The 22,173-nt window shown below is 38.5% G+C and overlaps 1 protein-coding gene across 1 annotated transcript in view; it reads left to right on the plus strand.

Moving 5' to 3' along the window:
* Positions 1-22,173, plus strand: part of SCAPER (S-phase cyclin A associated protein in the ER) — a 363,891-nt gene that overhangs the window by 309,194 nt on the left and 32,524 nt on the right. The window contains 2 exon segments of the mRNA XM_043494057.1: positions 18,240-18,477; positions 21,501-21,650. Coding sequence (XP_043349992.1) covers positions 18,240-18,477; positions 21,501-21,650 — 388 coding nt within the window.

Genomic DNA, 22,173 nt, shown 5'->3' on the forward strand with positions numbered 1-22,173 from the left:
CTCATAAATAAAAGCTTGCAAAAATTGTTCTTTTATACTGTTTGTGTTACAGAGCAATATCAATAGTATTGTTATCCAAATGGTATATTCTCTAATAATAATCATGCTGTAGCTAAATTTCTCAGTATTGACAAATAATTTGTTTCAAGCAATACAGTAGCTAACCTGTAAATGAGCTATCATGAGATTAGTATAAGCAGTATGCTGTATGAACATAATTAATATTTTTACATTAGTATTTATTATTTTTATAAGCTTCTCTCCCAGTAACCCAAATTCTGTGGCCATTCATGGATTCCTTATGGCAGAGCTTGAACTCTAATGGGTACCAGATTTTCATAACAGTAGTGCAGGCTCCCTGGTTTTTCTTAAATTAAAAAAAAAACCACCCATCATCTTAGGAACTGTTGCTGCAATTCAAATACTCACCTGTTTTTTCATGCTAAGAGATTTGCCCTTAATGATTATATTCTAATAACCACTCTTCCAAACCCATATAAGGAGTGAACCTCCTTTAAACAGGACATTCAAAGAGAATGTTACAAGGCCAAAACCAGAGAGCGAAAACAAGCAAAATAAAAGTATGGGACAACTTGTAGAAAAAGGGGCTCTTCAGTGTGAGGGAAAAAATCTAAATCTGGCCCTTTGTATGGGAACTGACACATAGTTACTTGCATTTTCATTTCTGAAGTTTAGCAACAGTTTTATGAAGAACTTTAATTTTAACTAGTAGTGTAGGTATACAATGTTCAATTGTCAAAATTTGATATTCATGACTGATACCATTGTTGTGAAAATTGTGGGTGTTGTAATTTTAGTGAGTAGGAAAGAAAAGATGCAAATGACTTGAACAAATAACCATTCCTCAAAGAGGCTGTGCTTGTTTGCAGAACCCTTATTTTTTGGTGTTTCGTTGCTGTATTTACTGACTTCAAACCTAAAACACCTATGGCAAAATTGTACATTCTGCCCATGTGCTTTTTAAAACTTTAATCCATTGCTTGACAGTTACCATTGAGTTTGTTGTTAGACTTCTCAACATTTGAAACAGAATCAAAAGATTTTTGAAAACCTCTTACATATAAGAGATTCACTGTTTTACTAGGTTGAACAAAATCACTCAAAGCAGCATATACAAAAGGACATATTTTATTTTCCCTCATCGCATATACATTTTTTTCACTTTAAAGCCCACAACTGGTATGAATAAGGCCTTTTACTTTTTTATTGTAAACATTTAGGCTTAAAGTGATTATAACTGACAGTTAAAACCAACAGGAGCCAGTGGCCTGTTCATGTACAAATTATCTGTAATACAGGCAAAATCAAAAGTAAACATTTCCAAGAGTTCCTTCAGTTCCACATTAGTTTTCTACAAGCCAAACACAGCAGACAGCGGGTTTGGGGTTTTTTTTTCACGGTTATGTCCTGTGGTGTAGTTGCAAAATGTGCAGTTTTCTTTATGAAAAAATAATGCTTGTGTTTTTGAACCCCTTCTACATCTGATTTCTTTTAACATATATTTCTGATTGATTCCCTGTTCCATGGTAGTACAAAATTGTGAAAGAATTGTATCCAGCTAAATAAGCTTCATCATAGGATTTGTTTTGCACTATTAATGGGTTGGGATATTAGAATTAGTTAATATTAACCTCAGGTAAAATTGATCAATCATTTCAATACAAATAGTTGCAAAAATTGCTCTGAGGTAGCATAAACAGTATTCAGTTTTAGGTTATATTTTGGGTGATGAATAGTTTTCAGCTGATTAGTCTTCCATTTTATATCATTGAAAACCCTAAGATTTATCATTAAAATTAAGAAATGCTAATTGATGAAAGAAGGTATGCTATACTTTGATATGAAGGGAAAGAGGAGTATTTTAGTGACTTGAGTGTTATGAATAACTACAGAGTCTATTGCAGAATAACTAATTGGGCAACAGAAATAAAATTTTAAAGGCAAGGAGTTTCTGGGGAGCTCAATGACCTAGAAAGCAAAGTTTTAAAAGTCTTCATCTAGACATCTAGGGTTAAATTTTGCCTTTCCACATGAAAGCCAGGAAAGGCCACAAGCTCCCACTCCATGGTGTGAGCAGAGGGCATGGCCATCTCAATCCAGGAGTGTCCCAAAAGCTGTTAGCATTCCCTTATGAGCAATACTCCAGTTGGTTCCTCATCTGCACCTGGGATGGCCTCTTCCCCCGCAAGGGGATGGCAGTTGTGGAGCAAAAATCTGCATAAGATAATAATGCTGACAGATTTGATGATAGGATGATGCTACAGAGAGTAGCTCACTCCTGACTTAATTCAGCCACACTCACTCGAAAAACACACAAAGTGAAGAATTCATGAAGGAAGGATTCTACAATCCAGGAAGGAGAGGTGATGTCATATTGGTTGATTGAAGCACTGCCCTCCCCCAAACAAAGTTTGAGCCCTAATAGTACGTTTTCAACTCTTTTTATTCTCTCCATGATAAGAAATAGAGGGAATGTTCAACCTGCAATTAGACTGAAATCTTTGTTTCATTTTTTTATAGCAGGTAGGTGGCAACAAATCAGCTTTTATTTTTTTTATTTATTTATTTGGCCTTACTTCAACTTGCCTGTTGGTAAGGCTTTCAATATGGTGCATTACATTTTGAAAGAATTTAACAGTAATAGCTTTTTGAAACTCTGTTGCACTTTGGTTTATGGCATGATTTCTTTAGTGGATTCTTAGGACTCCTAGTTGGTTATTAAAGGCAGTCGGTGTTAAACAAACACAGACCCCATTTTTGAACCTGTACAATAAACTCAGACACATTAGTCTCTCGTCGAGTCTCTGCAAGTGAGTGACCTCTAACTCTTATACCTCTAATGGAAGTAGCTGAGTGCCAATTAACAATAGCGAAAAGGAGTTTGTGTAACACCACAGATGGTACCTGTAGGTAAATAGACAAAGTTTTCTTCTTTTTGTTTTTACTGCATTTCATCTGAAGAGCTAGTTGTTTCCTTTCAAAGATTTTAAGAGGTGATTGTGCAGCTTTGTGTGTACTTTACACAAGATAGGTGAGCTATCTATGAGAAGGACTAGGCACTAATATCCTGGTGATAAAGGAAAAATATTTTGTAATTTAGGCGTATTTTCAATAACATCAGTCATGGGATGGGCTGCAAATAGAAAAGTATTAAAATAAGCTTTGTTCTCTTACAGCAATTTCAGAGGAAATTATTCTTGACACGTATGATCTGATCAACTGAGCATCAGTGGTTCTTCTGAGCAATCACCATGCAAATTTAAATACCTAAAAGATCATTTATCAAGTTGTACCTGCAGCCTAAATCCTGCCTCCAGTTGCCAGAACAAGTAATTCAGCTGGACATTAGGGAATTCCAAGTGGGAGAGAACTCCTTGGAGGCCAGGGAGCAGGAGTAGAGCCGATTTGAAGCCACTACGCCAGCTTAAGGGCTGGAATAACATTTATGGCCCTAGCATCTCCCTCTGCTTCCCCCTTCCCTTTACTCCCAAGGAACAGAGAATCTTACAAGCCGTGGATCCGCAGGCTGTGTCCCTGCCCAGCACCTACAGCATGATTTCTCTCAGCCACCCGAAGAGCCCACGCAACCCTTGTATTTCTGTAGTGTAGAACAGTGGTTCTCAAAGCCAGTCCGCCGCTTGTTCAGGGAAAGCCCCTGGCCCACTGGACCGATTTGTTTACCTGCTGTGTCCGCAGGTTCGGCCAATCACGGCTCCCAGTGGCCGCGGTTCGCCGCTCCAGGCCAATGAGAGCTGTGGGAAGTGGCCAGTGGGAGCCACAATCAGTGGGGGCCAATGGGGGCAGGCAGTGGGAGCCACAATCGGCCGAACCTGCCGATGCGGCAGGTAAACAAACCGGTCCAGCGCGCCAGGGGCTTTCCCTGAACAAGCGACGGACCAGCTTTGAGAGCCACTGGTGTAGAAGATTCACCCCCCTGCTCTAGTTCCTAACATTTCCTCCACTAGAGAAGTATACTAATTCTTCTGTGATGGGATCCTTTATGACTCTGGAGGAGTGGGGAGATTAAGACATAAGAAAAGGGGCATTTATTTAAAAATAGCTTGCAAGTTACGTTGTGCAATGATATACTGCACACAGACATATTCTTTTGAATACACTCCCAGAATTCCAAAATTATCACTGCTACAAAACAATTGTGAACTGGAAAATAACTGTTGATATTGGCAGAAATTTCCCATGTGAAGTCAGCAACTACGTTATTCTCCATCTTAGAATTTGATTCAATAGAAAATAAGCTTTAGGAATACTTTAGCTGTACAGCTGCAGGCGCAAATTTAGTTCCAAGGGGAAGTACCTCTCTAACAGCTGCTGAATGCTGCATTAAGAATTTTACGTTTAGCCCCCTTCACAACAGTAGAAGCTTAGGCTTCTTGCTGTATAATAAACAGACTTAAGGGAATGACATTGAAGGCCTTACTGAGTATGCTGGGTGAGTCCCCTGATATGCTAATGTGGGAGCAGGTTCTTCTTTGAGTAGTAGTCCTATGAATGCTCCACTTCAGGTGCACATGCACTCTTGAGCCAGTGATCAGAGATTTCTAGCTAGCAGTGTCTGTTCAGCCCACATGTGTGCTGTATGCCTCCTCGTGGTGGACACCAAGGTAATATGGGGTGCCAGGCAAACCACTTTCTGTTCCTTCTCTACCGCCTTGGCCCAAGATGGAACACTAGCATGTTCACCTAGAGCATACTTAGTCTTTCACTTTATCCCCTTTTTCTATCAAAGTTAGTTAGTGTTAGTATAGTTGTTAGTTTAGATGGAAGGACTGATTTCCCTCTTTTTTGCTTTGGGAGACTTATCCTCCTGGCAGACTATGCCTGGCTTGCCTGGCTTCAAACATTGCCTCTCTTGCCAGGAGGCTATAGCAGTGAACCACAGACACTCCAAATGTGTCCATTGCCTGGAGGAGTGAGTCCCACATCTCCCAGAATGCATCTTTTGTTTAACCCTTAAGTCCAGGGCTAAGAAGAACAGGGAAATAAAGCTTAAACTGTTGGCTATGGAACCTGCAAACACCTTCTGAGCCAGGTCAGGAGGTGACACCCTCCACCCACATCTGTCCCTGACAAATCTAGCACCCCATCAACCTCAGAGTATGCTTCACCTAAGAAAAGAAAACCTTTGGAGCACTTTAGGAAGACTACCGAAAAGAGGAACACAGACTATATCTAAGAAGCCAGCTCCAAAAAAGACCGGGTCCCCATCAAGATTCTCGGTCTCCGATAGGGATGTAAAAGATTAACCGGTAAGCATTAGTCTTATCAGTTAACCTGCCTTAACGGTTAACCGTGGGCGGGCTGGCCCCAGCAGCCCTGTGCCAGCCCCGGCATGAGGGACCCCAGCCGCGGCAGCTGGCGGGGTTGGCCCCAACCGCTTAATTGGTTAACCGTTTAAACGATGTATCTTAATCCTTTAAATGGTTAACTTTTTAAATGGTATTTACATCCGTAGTCTTTCAGGGCACCGTTGAGACCACAGACTCTTCCTCCAATACCAGCAGGCCCATAAAGACCCGAATCTCCAAGGAGAGGAAGCACAACTCCAATAGGATGCCCATGCCCTCCGCTAGTAAGGAAAGTAAACACGAGGTACCATCGAGCTCGGCCCCGTCATCAACACTGAAGCATCTCGGTCAACCATTGTGCGTCTGAACCCAACCATCGGTACTGATGCAAGCAGCTCAGCCGGGGATGTCTGTACAAGTGGCACCCTCAGTACAGAGAAAGCATCTTGACAAAGCCTGTGGTATGCTCATCGTTACTGGTACCATTGGTTCCAGTCCTGGCAACCTCAGCTACAGTGTGTGTACCAGGGTTCGTTCTTGTACTGCAGGAGTTCAGATACTCAAGGGATTGCTCTATCTTGGATGAACTAGAGTCCCTGTTGCTGTCAGGTACAGAGCAGTTCATGGTACCGAGACCTCGGTCTCTAAGTGGCCACTCTGTGGCACAGGACTCTCTTACATTCTCATTGACTGCCCCTCCAACTACAATGGGAGGATGTGGAGGAAGAAGAAGAGGGCTCCCTGTCACTTTCCTCAGTTTCTGTTAGGGGTTCTCCTACATACCCCTTTCGGAATCTCTCGCACAGGGAGAACTTCGAGGCTTGTCAAGGACCAACCCTGTATGCACCCCCGCTCCCTTATGGACCCCTCCCCCCACAAAGTGGCCATATTGGGATCCCTGGGCAACCTCTAAGCAGGAATTCAGCAGACCACCAGTACCATCACTTTAGGGAGACTGGGGTTTCACATCCTCCCTCTATTCTTTCACAGCAGAAGGAGACGTTTGAGGACCTGGAGGCTAGATCAGATGAGGAAGTAACTCCTGAAATTCCCATTTCATCATCATTGGCAGTCATGCCTCCCGCTCCTTCTGTCACCGACGACTTCAGACAATTCCAGGATCTCATTAGAAGGGTGGCTGACACTCTACAGATCCCTCTGGAAGAGGTCAAAGATGAGCAGCACAGGCCGCTAGATATTTTGCAGTCAGCAACACCCTCCAGAATGGCGCTGCCTATTAATGAGGCTCTCTAGATCCACTTAAGACAGTATGGCACACACCAGCCACTATTCCACCAATGCGCAAAAGGGCAGACAAGAAGTACTACGTGCCCCTTGTGGACTCTGACTTTTTATTTTCCCCTCCCTCACCTAACTCCCTTGTGGTGGTTGGCTCTGAATGAATGGTGTAGGCAGTACTTTTCGAGAACTATCCCCATGACAAGGACCAAAAGCGACTAGATCTCTTTGGACAAAAGCCTTAGGCATCCACAACCCTGCAGGTTCAGATTGCAAACTATCACGCAGTCCTTGCCAAATATAACTTTATCAATTTCAGCATGCATTCAACCAGATCACAAGTGGCATGTGCTGCATTTTTGAAGAATGGCCCCGTATCTGAGATATGTAGAGCCGCTATCTGGTCTTCAGTCCATACAGTTTCCAAGCATTACTCCCTGTTCCGTGCCATTAGATCTGATGCAGTACTTAGTACAGCAGAGCCATCTTCAGCTCTGGATCTTGTTCTGAAGCTCCCTCCTCCTCCTAGGGATACCTTGGGAGCCACCTGAAGTGGAGTACCTATAGAGACACTACTCGAAGAAGGAAGAAATGTTACTCACCCTGTGCAGTAACTGTAGTTCTTTGAGATGCATGTCCCTATGGGTGCTCTACCACCTGCCCTCCTTATCCTCTACTTCAGTTGTTCCCTAGGAAATGACTGAGTAGAGAAGAAACAAAGGGAAGTTCACCCACGAACGCCTATATGTCTGCCTCTAGAAGGCATAGGGTGCGTGCACAGGCCAAATAAGCACTGATAGCTAGAAATCTCCAATTAAGGGCTCAAGAGGCATGTATGCACCTCAAGTGGTGCACCTATGGGGGACGCATCCCAAAGAACTACAGTTACTGCACAGGATGAGTAACATTTCCTTCCCTGGCCGACTCGACTTCAGTCAACTAAGAAATGATATTTAAGGATTAAAAGCACTAAGCAAGGCTCCCTGTTTGGCAGTTTCAGAGGTCAGCTAGGGCAATGAAGAAAAAGGTCATCCGACCCTAAGATTACCTGGAAGGCAGAACCAGTCCATCTCTATACCCAAGGTCGCACTGGGAAGTCATTCCAAAGCTAAGGTCTAGTGACTCCTACAGACTGCACAGCTCCCATTGGAGAGAGACTGCCATGAGAATTGGAACTAACAGAGTGCAGGAGGAAGCCAGCTTATTTGCATGAACTCCTTTATGAAATCTTTCTCACAGGTTTCACAGCACAAGTACTAGCCACAGAGCCAAAGTTTTGGCTTCTGTATCATGCTGAACTTTCCGAGGTCAGCCTATCATAAGGCCAGAATCTACTGGAATAACTCTCAAGAGTCATCAGCCTGTTGGTGTAAAACAACCTGCTATTGTTGATCAGCTGTACCTACTCCATGTATAGTAGGATCGTATTACAATTAAAGTTTTCTTTCCATTATAAACCTAATGTTCAGAGTCTCTACACCCTAAACAATCCCCCTGAAATTTCACATGCCACATCTCAGCCCATGCTACAAATCACGGTGGATAAAAATCAATGATTTCTTTTTAAAAAAATAAAAAAAAATCAGATTTTTTTATTTAAATCAGAATTTTTTGATAAAATGCTTTTTGAGGAAAAAACCTATCTAAAGATAGTTTTAATTACGATACATTTTAGCTCAAAGATATCTCATCATGGAATAGGGATTATAAATTCTAATTCTATAGCATGATACAATATATTCATGTAATGTTTAAGAAAAGTTTTGTAAATGAGTTCCAATAGTTCATAGATTAGGAACCCAATCTTATGGAGTTCCAGGGACTTCTGTATAGATTATTTAGTTAATCTTTCTATCTACCCAATGGGACTCAGTGTTCAGTCTAGAAGATAAGCATCAGAAATGCTTAGTTTTGCAGTTCTCAAACTGAATTTGTGTCTCCAGAGATAACATGCTTCTTAACAGCAAAAACTTTTTAAAATAAATAAATAATATAGAGAGGTGAGAAATAACAGACCTCAACCCTATTGTCCCTCTGCAAATTTGTGTACACAGAGTCAATCCCTTACCTCTCTCTAAAAGTGCAAAGTTTCAAAAAGTTCAATGAATAGAAGATTGTTGAGGTTGGAATAGATCTGGACAAGGAGAAGAAATTTGGAAATAAATGTGAGAAGGGCGAGACAGGCAGTAGAAACAAAAGTGAAACTGTTTGAGCAGCATATTCCAGAAGTCTTGCGGTCTTTCTGAGTGTAGCCTTCATTGATTTGAGATCTGTCATACCATTCTCTCACTAGAAGGGAAAACCTATAATGGCAGCAGGATGTAAAAGAGACCCAGTTTGGGAATATTTTAATGACGTTCCTCTACCTATGGGTAAGACAGGCATGCATGCAAAATGCAAACAGTGTAACAAAGAATTGTAAGGCCTGGTTGCCCGAATGAAACAACATCATGAGAAGTGTTCCTTCTCAGGAGGAAGCTGCATTGAAGATGATGAAAGGAAAATGTCTGAACATGCAGGATCTTCAGGTTGGTAAACTTTTTTATTCATACTTCTTTCTTAAGGACTGCCTCTTTTCCTTCTGGACTATTCTTGAATTCTCATGTTTGAGCAAAAAGTATAGTTGTTACTCTATGGTACTACCATTTTAAATGCAGTTGTGATAAAAAAAATAAATAACTGAAATAGGCATATCTTTCTTTTACAATTTCACCTTTAAAATAGTACTGAGTATCAGTAAATGCAATGAATAATACTAAATGAGCAGTATGGTAATAATAATTAAATAACTGCATTGACTTATTTTGTTTAGGAGAATCCATCCTCAACATACAGGATTCTGAAGACTATCCACCTTCAAGATCACCATCATTTTCTATAGTTTCACAGTTATCTGCCAATGATAGTGTTTCAGTCACATCATGTATGGCACATAGCCACAGTATATCACCTGTAGCAAAAAGAAAAAAAATCTCCATCATCCAGAAACAGCCATAGATAAATTTGTGATAAGAACCAGCAGATTACAAAAAGAGGTAATTGATGAAAAAATTGCCTGGTTTGTTTATGCAACAAACTCTCCTTTCCATATGATTGAGAACCCACACTTCATTAACATGGTTCAGTCATTAAGACCAGGATATAGTCCACCCAACAGAGCAGATGTCACAGGCAAATTGCTGGATAAAGTATGTGAAAGAGAATTGAGCAGTGTGCCAAAGGTCTAGAGGGTAAAATTGTTAACCTGAGTCTTGATGGGTGGAGCAATGTCCACAATGATCCTGTTGTATGTGCTTGTATGACAACAGAAGAAGGGAATGTCTTCCTTACAGAAACAATTGATACATCAGGAAATGAACACACAGCAGAATACTTACAAGAAGTAGCAGTAAAATAAAAAACTGTGAAAAAAAAATTCAAATATATAGTATGCAGCTTAGTCACAGACAATGCTAAAAATGTATCCAAGATGAGAAGAAACTATTTAGAAGAGAGTGAAGAGAGTCCCAAGCTAATAACATATGGTTGCAGTGCTCATTTGATGCACCTCCTAGCCAAAGACTTCAGTATTCCAGAAGTAAAGGCTAATGTTGTTGAAATTGAAAAATACTTCTGTAACAACCACTTTGCAGCAGCTGCTCTGAAAAAAGTGGGAGGAACCAAGCTAACTCTTCCACAAGACGTGCAATGGAACTCCGTAGTGGACTGCTTTGAGCACTATATCAAGAACTGCCTCATCTGATGGCAATTTGTGAACAAAATTGTGAAAAAATAGATGTCACTATCACAGCCAAAGTTCTCAAAATTGGGCTTAAGAGAAATGTTGAACACATACTGAGTACCCTGAAGCCTATTTCTGTAACCTTGAACAAAATGCAGGGAAATAGGTGTTTTATTGCTGACGCTGTTGAAATTTTGAAGGAACGGAGTGAGATCTTAAAAAGAGAAATATGCAATGACAGAGTTAAATTACAAGCATTAAAAAAACAAATGGGATAAGCATTATCTCCAGCTCATTTTCTTCCGAATAGTATCAATACTCAGTACCAGGGTCAAATCTTAACTGCTGAAGAAGAGGAGTTGGCTATGACATGCACATCCAGCAATCATCCCTCCATAATGCCAATTATAATAAACTTCAGAGGTAAGGGTGAACCAGTCAAGAAATATCTGTTTGCTGATGATGTTTTAAAGAAAGTCACACCAGTGAATTGGTGGAAGTCACTTAAGCGCTTGAATTCAGAGACAATTGAAGTGATAATCTCACTTTTAAGAGCAGTAGCTTCTTCTGCCAGTGTAGAAAGACTGTTTTCTTCCTTTGGACTAATTCATTCCAAACTGAGAAATCTTTTGGGACCTGAAAAAGCAGGAAAATTTGTTTTTCTTTCCAGATTAAGAACAAACAGGAAAATGAAGGTGAAGACGACTGAGTTAGCTGCAGAATCCAATATTTTAAGTTTCTTGTGTTGACCTGGCTGACATAGTCGATTTAATTTTTGTGTTTTTTTAAATATATTTCATTTAACTATTTTAGTTAAGAACAGTTTTAACAAAAACAAACCTGATTTTTAAAAATTTGCATGTTTAACTAAATTCAAAAATTCATATGCTTGTTTTGTTAAAATAATCTATGTTTGCTGTTGAAGAGAAAAATCCAGAATACATACGTTGTTGTTTTAGTTAAATAAAACAATTTAAATGTCTGTCTGGTGATGTTATCCTCCTAATACACCATGGCAAGAAAATCCTCCAAATATTAGTGATTAACCTGTTGAATTGGAGATAGTTCACCTCCCAATGACTTCATAAATAGCTGCTTCAATTACCTTTAGTAAATGAAATAACCAATCATTCATTTTCTGATATAGCTATAAAACTAATCTGAAAAGGTTTCAAAATAAATCATTTTAAAAAAGTATAATGTGTATCTTCTAAAAATGAAACCTACATCTATCTCTGATTTGTGAAGAATATGTATTAAGAGTATAACAACCAACAAGAGTGCACTTTTATGTAGAAATCCATGATTAAATCGAGTCTTCCTGACTAGTGGTTTAAATCATGATTTAAATCAATTTGGTTTAAATTAAATCCACCCTGCTACAAATAGTTAGAAAAGGAGATGTATATTCTAGAGAGGGGTTCTGCCTCCCACTGCAGCCCCAGTATGCTGTAATGGCAACATACAGAGGTTGTAAAAGCCCCTCACAACCTCTTACCCTGGCTAGGAGAGAATTTCCCTGATTTAAGCACTGTGTAAGACAGCTAAGAGCGGCCCTGCACAAGCCCCTTCAAAGCCTCACTATAGGGGTCATGCCAGGGGCAGGGCATAGTGGAGAGCACTACAGAGATTTGGGTTGCAGAGCAACCCATCAACTGTACAAGGGAGGTTGCCATATCTGGGGTCCATGTTGGTCCCTGACCAACTGATAATCAGGGTGGTCATCTTTGCCTTTTTTCTCTCCAGGCTGTGCCTCTGTATGCTGTATGCTCTACTGAAGGCTCAGCCCACAGTTGCATCCCTGGTGTAAAAAAAGTCCATGTTTTCTTAATGATAAGTTAGTTTTTATTTTCTTGTTTTTCCCCCCACCTCTCTTATTTACAGGTATAGCCTGGGACACACTCATACAGAGCTGTTTGAATGTGTCTACAGAGTAATGTTTAAAATTATTTTAAAACGTTTATAAATGTATGCTCAAAAGGTACTGATTGAGGCATAGATGGGGAAAATGTGAAGGGGGCAGGAAGTGTGGAGAAGAGGGTAGTGGACAGGGAGAGACATGAATTGGCAGGAAACTGACTTATTGTCATGGAACCATGCTGTTTGGTCTTGAATGAGTTATTTTGGGGAGGAGTGAGGAGGAGATGTATGGCACTGGGAGAGGAGGTATGCTGGCCAGGCCATGCAAAAGGGAATAAAGGAGAGATTCAGGGGACTAGGAAGCATGGAAGGAGGTGAAGGGAAATGGAGGAAATGTGTAGGGTGGGTGCAGAGACATGAGAAGGGAACACATGGAATGAGGGGAGCACACAGAAAGAATAAGAGTAAAGGATGGGGCAAGATCCTCTGTTGACCTACACTTTGTCTTTTTATTTACACCAGGGCAACATAGATGCAAAATGCTACTAAATCAGAAGGGTAACTGTGATGGGTTGGATCACAGAAAACCCCTTGGGAACTGCCAACTGTTGTGCTGGGACTACCTCTAAGCCCATTTTCCCTGGCTGCTTGGGACTTCAGAACCCTGCTTGGTTGTGTCAGACATGCTAGCCTGCTACAAACACAGACCCAGGTTTGAACTACATCCCACAAACTGCAGGCTTAACTGAAAACAGTTTAAGAAGTGCTCCTGTCTCCAGCACTCAGATGCCCACCTCCCAATGGGGTCCAAACCCCAAGTAAATCCATTTTACCCTGTATAAAGCTTATTCAGGATAAACTGATAAATTGTTCACCATCTATAATACTGATAGAGAGGTATGCATGGCTGTTCCCCGCCTCCCATTCCACCCCCCGGGTATTAATACATATTTGGGGTTAATTAAAAAGTAAAAAGTGATTTTATTAAATACAAAAAGTAGGATTTAAGTGGTTCCAAGTAATAACATACAGAGCGAAGTGAATTACCAAGCAAAATAAAATAAAACATGCAAGTCTAAACCTAATACAGTAAGAAAATGATTACAGATGAAATCTCACCCTCAGAGATGTTCCAGTAAGCTTTTTTTACAGACTAGCTTTCTTCTAGTCTGGGTCCAGCAATCACTCACACCCCTGTGGTTACTGTCCTTTGTTCCAGTTTCTTTCAGGTATCATTTGGCGGTGGAGAGGCTATCTCTTGAACCAGCTGCAGTCAAAATGGAGGGCTCTCCAAGGGGCTTAAATAGACTTTCTCTTGTGGGTGGAGACCCTCTCCTATCCAGAATCCAGCTCCAAGATGGAGTTTTGGAGTCATATGGGCAAGTCACATGTCCATGCATGACTCAGTCCCTTACCAGCCAGGCCACATTCCCGGGAAAGCTCAGATGTGGATTGGCATCTCCAAGTTCATTGTTATCTTAAGTGTTTCTTGATTGGGTACTTACTGAGAATAGTCTTCCAACTTCACTGAGGCTACTTATAATTAAACAAGTACATAGCCAATATTCATAACTTCAAATACAAAAATGATACCTGCATACAAATAGGATGAATATATCCAGTAGATCGTAACCTTTGTAAGATGTTACATGGCATATCTAGCGTAAAACATATTCCAGTTATGTCATATTTACTTTCATAAGCATATTTCCATAAAGCATTATGGGGTGCAATGTCACATTAACAATTTACACCCACTTTGCATTCATTTTGTGCTGTTTTAAATGGAGAATCTGGATCAGTATCTTTTATCCATGTTAAATTTTAAAACACACAACATTTTCTAGATTTTAATCACCTAAAATTTTGAACATGGGGAAAAAAAAACCTCCCCCACCATTCCCTTTCACTATCCACTCCCCCGTATCTCACCCAGATATAACTGCCCACTCACTCATCCCCTTTGGACTTGCTCCCCCCCACCCCACCCCCCACTGTTCCTCTGATATTCTTGTTAACTGCTGGAATTAGCCTACCTTGCTTGTCACCATGAAAGGTTTTCCTCCTTTCCCCCCCCTGCTGCTGGTGATGGCTTATCTTAAGTGATCACTCTCCTTACAGTGTGTATGATAAACCCATTGTTTCATGTTCTCTGTGTGTGTATATAAATCTCTCCTCTGTTTTTTCCACCAAATGCATCCGATGAAGTGAGCTGTAGCTCACGAAAGCTTATGCTCTAATAAATTTGTTAGTCTCTAAGGTGCCACAAGTACTCCTTTTCTTTTTGAGAATACAGACTAACACGGCTGCTACTCTGAAACCTATCATTAGATCTGGTAGAAGAGATCCCTCCAATGGACCTCCCACAAATCCTATCTGATTTAAACCTTTAGTGCTTGTTCACAGCCCAAAATTATCACTAAATGTGTTTCAGTAGAGTCCAGCTAGCATTAGACATTAAACTTTCTGCACAAATTTTACATCTTTAAAAATAACTCAGACATTAGATAGAATATCTGGAAATGAACATGTAGGGGATCCAACTAGTTCTGCCCACCCCTCAGCCATATAATCTATCATCACTCACTATCACTGCTCCTGACTTCTGCTGTCCACCCAAGCCTAGCATTGCCACATAAAATGTGCAAAACTATATGCCAAGGTCAAAGTAACAAACTACTAGAAACTAAAACCCATTTCTTACTCAAAAGATCCATTTCCAATATACTGTATTATAGCTATGTATTATATACTATATGCAATATATTAAAGCACTGACCTATACTACAGGTGTGCGGAATATGCATTTTATTATGGGTATGCTTAAAGGGACATTATCAAAGTTAGTACATCCTAATTTTAACTTACTTGTAAAGCTGATTGTTATAGCTGGGTATATACCACTTACTGCAGCTCAGTTGCTTTCTCTTTCTCTCTCTATTTGCACCTTACATATTCTAAGAAAATCTCATCAGGACTGACTAAATAAAAGTAAAAATAGCATTAGCTAATCTACTTGCTCCCCAGAAACAAATGTTTAATGAACTCTATAGGGAAATAACTGCAATGGCACTGTTCCTTTATGTTTGGGACCTTGGCTAAGTGTTGTTTTTTGTTTTCAATAGTTTAATATGTATTAATCAGTCATAGAAGGGTAAATATAAAAGTAATATATAATAACTAAGATGGATTAATCAGGTATGTTAAATACATATTCTTAAAATCTTAATTAGCATCCTTTTAAATTGACATAACAAATTACCATAACAAACAATCCTACTTCTAAAACCATAATCATACCCTATATGTTTTCCAGTAATAATGGCAAATTGTCTTTGCCAGAGAATTTTAAGAATTCACCATGATTTATTTCTGCTTAATAATACAAAAATTGACCTACATTATCTTCACTACATGCTCTGCTTTATTATGTTGTCTTGAGTTTGTGCTTTTAATTACATCCACATCTTGAGATATGTTTATTAGAAAAATGAGTATCAGGTGAAATCCATCTAATAAGATTAAATACAGTTCTGTTAATAAAAAGAAAAGGAGTACTTGTGGCACCTTAGAGACTAACAAATTTATTAGAGCATAAGCTTTCGTGAGCTACAGCTCACTTCATCGGATGCATTTGAGCTGTAGCTCACGAAAGCTTATGCTCTAATAAATTTGTTAGTCTCTAAGGTGCCACAAGTACTCCTTTTCTTTTTGCGAATACAAACTAACACGGCTGCTACTCTGAAACCTGAGTTCTGTTAATAAGTTCCTTATTTCTCACACTAATGTGCTTCGAGATCCCACAAAAAAAAGAGAAGTAAAGGTACAACATATAGTAGTTGATTTCACAAGTAAAGTTATACAAGTATGTTGAAAAGTCCCAAAAGTGAAGGTGGGGGCATTTGTTACCAATTTGGATTCACCTTTTCTACCCAAGGAACAATAATTTTCTATTATAAACACAAACTCACATTGATATAGGGATATCCATTTGTAACCTGGTGCTTTCTTATTCACTTTGGTTCTTCACTAGTAAACAGTTAAGCACCAGCACAAGATGGTGGTGATCGAAAGCCTGGCAATTGTTCAGAGGCACATATGAAATCAGGTGCTGGTTTCAATCCACATCTTAGTAGATAAATGTCCACATCACAAAAACTAATCTTAGATGTTATTATCTGACACTTCTGTTGGCAGTCTCCTCAAGACAAAGGAATCACAATACCAAATCAGACCACTGGTTCGTGTAATCTGGTATTCTGTGTTTGACAGTGACCAGTACCAGATGCTTCTAATTAAGGTTCTAGAATCCCTTTAATGGACAATTAGGAAATAATCTGTCCAGAGGGAGGTTCCTGACAGTGAGTACATTGTTATCCATATAAATAACTAATCCTTTTTTAATCCTTCTGAGGTCTTGTATATCTTGTGGCAGTGAGTTCCATGGGTTGACTATTTGTTGAATCAAAATGTATTTCCTTTTATACATTTTAATTGAAATTTCTTGACTTTCATTTTCATTTTTGTTTTATTATGAGAAAGGGTAAATAAGTGTACCCTTACCCAATTTACCTTTTCTATACCATTCATTGTTTTATATATCTCTTGTCTATCCTCTATTATGTGTAAATTTACTAATCTTTTCAATCTCTTTTAGTGTGGAAGTCTCCCATGTGTTTATCATTTTAGATCCCCATCTATGTACCCCTCTATTTGATCCTTTTTATTTTTTGATGGGGTGACCAGAACTGACCACAGTATCTGAGGTGAAGAACTGCTGTTAATTTTTGTAATGACATAATATGTTAATACTATTTTTATTACATCCTAGCATTAGATTGTTGTTTTGACTGCCACTGCACATTAAACAGAGCTTTTCAGTGAGCTCTCTCAGTGCAAGGCTCAGTACTTTTCCTTAGGGGTTAAATTTAGAACCCTGCAGCATGTATAAGTAGTTCAAATAATCTCTTCCAATGTGCATTATCTTATATTTGTCAGTGTTTAATCGCATCCACCATCCTACTTTCCATTAGGTCTCTTCTGGAGTTTTCATAGTCTTCTCTAATAATGACTGTCCTAAATACATTTGTTTCACCTGCAGATTTTATCACTTCACTGTTACACTCTCTTATCCACATTATTAAGTATGTGAAACAACACCAGTTCTGATATAGATCAATGAAAAAACTCACTGTTAACCATTTGCCCTGTTGAAAATCGACCATTTACTCCTACTCTCTGTTTTCTGTCTCTTTGTCATTGCAGAACTTTCACCCCAAGACTACTTAGTTTCCTCAGTAGACTCTTATGAGGGGCAATGTCAAAGGCTTTTTTAGAAGTTCAGATTAATTAAATCTGTCAATTTTCTTTTAACTATAGATTGTTTGCATCCACAAGAGATTCTAGTAGATTGAAGAAGCATGGTTTTCCTTTACACAAATTGTACTAGTTTGTCCTTTTTCCTTAGGTTTTGCTACCCTGCAGTCTTCTAATATAGTAGCTGATTTTAATAAGAGGCTGCATATTTTTGTTTGCAGGTCACTCATTTCATTCTTAAATTCCTTCAGAACTCTCGGATGAATATCATCTGATCATGGTATCTTGTTGCTATTTAATATATCAATTTGTTCCAGCCACCATCTTTTTGACAGTTATGGTGGTGATGGTCCCAAAGGAGCTCCTCCACCTCTGCCAGCTATTGTCATAAAGAAACTCACCTAGAGCATAGGGGTGTTGGCTAAATATATGTATGAGAGGTGTGCAAGGAGCTACTATGATCCAAGTGGTCATAACTTTCAAGTTATGGAGTTCCTGTCGGGTATCACACTGGTAGGAATCTAGGAGTGGAATCAGAGATCAATATCTTTGGAGAAAGATACTTAAAGATAGGTGTATAATTATCTAGAGAGACTTTATATATAAATGAGGGTATATTGTCAAACATTTTGTGGAAATACTACGGTTTCCTGACATCATATAGACATCAGATTTTTTCATGTTTAACTGTTTACTTGTTTTCTTCCATTTGACATATTAAAAATGTTAGCTCTTGTGGTAGTTTTGTTTTAGACAGTTTAATGTTTCTTCGGCAGGTCCTGGACCATATTTGACAATACACGTAAGGATCCCACAGGACTAACTGCAGTTCTTCAAACTACAGATCTAGTTGGAGTCTTGCATATGCTGTACTGTATTCTTTTCCATGGCACAATCTCAGACCCAAACATGGCAAGTCCTAAAGAGAGTTATACAGAGAACACGATCCAGGTTGCTATTCAGAGTTTACGTTTGTTCAGTAGCTTCGCAGTTCTTGATTTGCCAGCTTTTCAGGTAACAATTTTTGCTTTTTTAACTTATGCTTAAAATTAGAACATACGAAAGCTTATGCCCAAATAAATTCGTTAGTCTCTAAGATGCCACAAGGATTCCTTGTTGTTTTCACTTATATATTGTTGTGTACATTTTCTTTTAATTTAGCAAAACACATATAATTGTATTTAAAATTAACTTGAAGAAGAGTCACAAATGAAGTAAGTACTCTTTGGTCTTATTTCTGCATGCATAGAATTGCTATTTGTAAATGTTATTTCCATTGTCTAACTATGGGAAATAATAAATGCAATCTATTTTTTTATTACAAGGCAGACATACAGAACACACACACTAAACTGAATATACAACATTACCATTTTTGTTCCACTGATTTTGAGGGTGACCAGTATGTTATATATCAAATCTAATCGCCTGTGTTATGAGCTTGCAAACCTTGTGTGTCAAGGTCCACAAACAGCTATTTTTTTTTCTTTTTGGAATGGGAAATGGCTTATTTGTATGATACTGTGAGCTGCTTAGGTGCCTTGAGTTGATGGCTGCATCCCTAGATCACACTGTGTTTACGTGTGACTTGCCACGTACTTGAATTTAGGATGGTACAACTCAGCTAGAAAAATACTATCTTTTAAAATTCCTTAGTAAAAAAACATTTTAGTTTTGCGGGTGGGGACAAAATCTCTCTTGAAATTTTAATTTTGTAAAATAAAATACATGTGTTGCCCATTTTTGACTTATTCTCGCCACAAAAATAGACCATTTTTGTAGGAAAACTATCTCAGATTGGTTTCATTAAAAAAGGAAGAAGAAATTTGTCTGGTTATTAGTCCATAATGCAAATTAATAACTTTTGCACTTTAAGAAAAAAAATATTAAAATATTCCAGAAATAAATGAGTAAAAGTTTTTATTAATGTGAGGTGAAATTGCAAATAACATTGCTTTGTAAAACTTCTTTGCTAACAATGAATCTCATGCAGTATATCAAATGAAGTTTTTATGTATAATGGATACATTTGTCCAATCATATCATACATCGTGGGCTCCTTTCTGCACTGTGCTGAAATCAGCAGTTCTGCCTGAGTGAAAAATGCAGGATAATCTGCCCTCAACTCCTACTTCTTGATTTTTAGTTCTAGTACAACTAATAGCCCTGATCTAACAACTAGTTCTATGCAGGAAGACCCCTTCATCCACATGGATCCAGTTGCAGAATTAAGGCCACTCTGTTGGGGGTGGGGGAGGGCAAATTTCCAAAAAGTATAAGTTATTTCATATGTAAATCTTGCATCTATGTGCACAACCATGTGCATTTGTGCTTTGTAGAGCCGTATGTTATAGAACTGATTGTATTAAGTACAGTATAGCTATTACTGTCTCTGTGAATCTGAGATGGGCTTCAGTTCAATTAAGCATTTTCTTTACCTGCTTTGCTGAATTGGGGTCATAGTATTGTTTTGATGGACAGAATCACTGTTCCATTCTTAGTAACTCTTTGTCTCCATCTGTTAATGTTAACTATTTAGCTAATGTTAAAAACGCTTATTATTGTCCCTCCTGACACTTAGGAACTTTAGTAGACTATAAGGTAGGAAACAAAGAAATCATAGTTTATGTACTGCCTGATGAATTTTAGCTCTCAGGAATAGTTTTATCATTTAATAGTAAGGCCATAGAACAGTTTTCTGATTAAAAGAAGAGGTCCAGTATGGCACAGTATGAATTAATATCAGCACAGATAATCCCCTGGCTCATGGGTGTGTACATCATTTAACTTGACAGTCCAAACAATTGAAAGATGGTAGTGAGAAACAATACACAGGATACTGAATTACTATTAATTCAGGCTAAAGAGGAAACATAGTTTCCTTGAAAAATTAGTTTAACTTTTATACACAAACTCACGTGCCCCTTGGCCTGTTGTTATCAGGAAAGGTTAAACACAGAGCATTAGGTCACAGCATTCATGATATGACTAATTAAATAAGGGCTGGACCCAAAAACATATTGCTACATGATGTAAAATAGCAAATAGATATTATATTATGTTTTGAAGCTTGAAAGTATAACAACTTATTGGGGGTATTAACTATGGAGATGGAAGATATCCATTGCTGGTTTTTTAAAACAAAAATTCCATTTTTCTGGGCTGAATTTTGATTACGGTAAAACCTAACTCTAGCATACTTAGATTTATGTACATATAGTCCACGCAGAAAGAAAGAAAACTTTCAGATGAAAGATATTTTCCCACAGGCCTGTGCTGTTGTTTCATTAGAGTTAGTAGACTGTCATGCTCATTCCTTATGCTTCAGTTTTCCCCTTCGACCTTTTGTCGCTCTGTCTGTTTGACATGTTTATTAAATAGAGGCTGTAGGCTGCTCAGATAAAATCTAATTCTCCTGAATCTCCACACTACAGCAATTTGCCTACTTTCAGAAAGTATCCCAAAAAAGAATTGCAGCTGATGGTTGTCTTCTTTTGGACGTTTCCAACTTTTGAAAACGTTTGTTTGAAAAGTTATTTGTTATTATTTATCTTTCTTTTCCATTCAGAACACACAGATATTAATGAGAAATGTATTTTGCTCTTTTGCAAAAATTGGGAATGATTTGTTTTCCTTTGCTTATTACTGAGAATTATTATTAGTATTAAGTTTTCCCGGAACATGTTCTCCATATTTAATGAAATTGGCTATTTAATGCTATCAGAATGCCAACTGAGAAGAATCCAAATTTTTCTTTGCCCATTTAAAACTAAAATTCTGTTTTATTTACAGTGGCATTTATCATATTAATTAACACCCTACTGATAAGTTGCTGAAAACGTTAAGGGGGGGAGGGGCAGGGGTTCATTTGGCATTTTTTTTACCACCACCATTATACAATCAAAAGTATAACCAAAATCTTACTTGAATACTTTCTGATAACATTGAAAAGTATGTGATTTGTAATTTCAACTCTCATTTGTTTCAGTTAGTCCTTATGATATATTGCTAGGTTATGATTTCATGTTTTCTGTCAGTCTATTGTAGGTGCTGAGGGACTTTCCCTTGCATTCCGTCATATTATCAGCTCTTTGCTGTGGTACTCTTCTCAGCATACCTGTGAAGAACTGCTACATGAAGTCATTGTTTGTGTTGGGTATTTTACTGTCAACCATCCAGATAATCAAGTAAGGAAATCAGAAAATGTGATTGGGATTATTGTGCACATGTTTAGGCCCTGATTCTGAAATACTTAATTACGTGAGTAGTGCCATTGAGGCCAATGTGATTCCTCGTGTGTAAATTTATGTACATACATAAGCATCTGTAAGATAGGAGCCTAAGTTTTGTATTAGAACAAAAGACTAAATGAGGAATGTAAAGGGGGACATCATTCTTTTTGATTATTTATTTATTTTTTATGGTTGGTGCTCCTGTGCTTGAGATACTCATAGCACTGACCAGCCATAGTGAGGCCTGGTCACTGCCAACACAGGACTGTTGACAAATATGTTTTTCATGTCCACAAGGGTGTTATATTTTATGTTCATATATTTTCCTTTTATCCTTTCCTGTTGGATAAATGTTTGTACCAGAGAGAAGGCCAAATTCTACCTTTAGATATATGCAAATGCAAATCTCCTGGAAGCCAATAAGAGCTGTGCATGCATATCTGGTAATAGAATTTATCCCTTGTTCTTCATTCTGCTA

Source organism: Dermochelys coriacea, chromosome 10, assembly GCF_009764565.3.
Source record: "Dermochelys coriacea isolate rDerCor1 chromosome 10, rDerCor1.pri.v4, whole genome shotgun sequence".
In the NCBI taxonomy this organism is placed as follows: Eukaryota; Metazoa; Chordata; order Testudines; family Dermochelyidae; genus Dermochelys; species Dermochelys coriacea.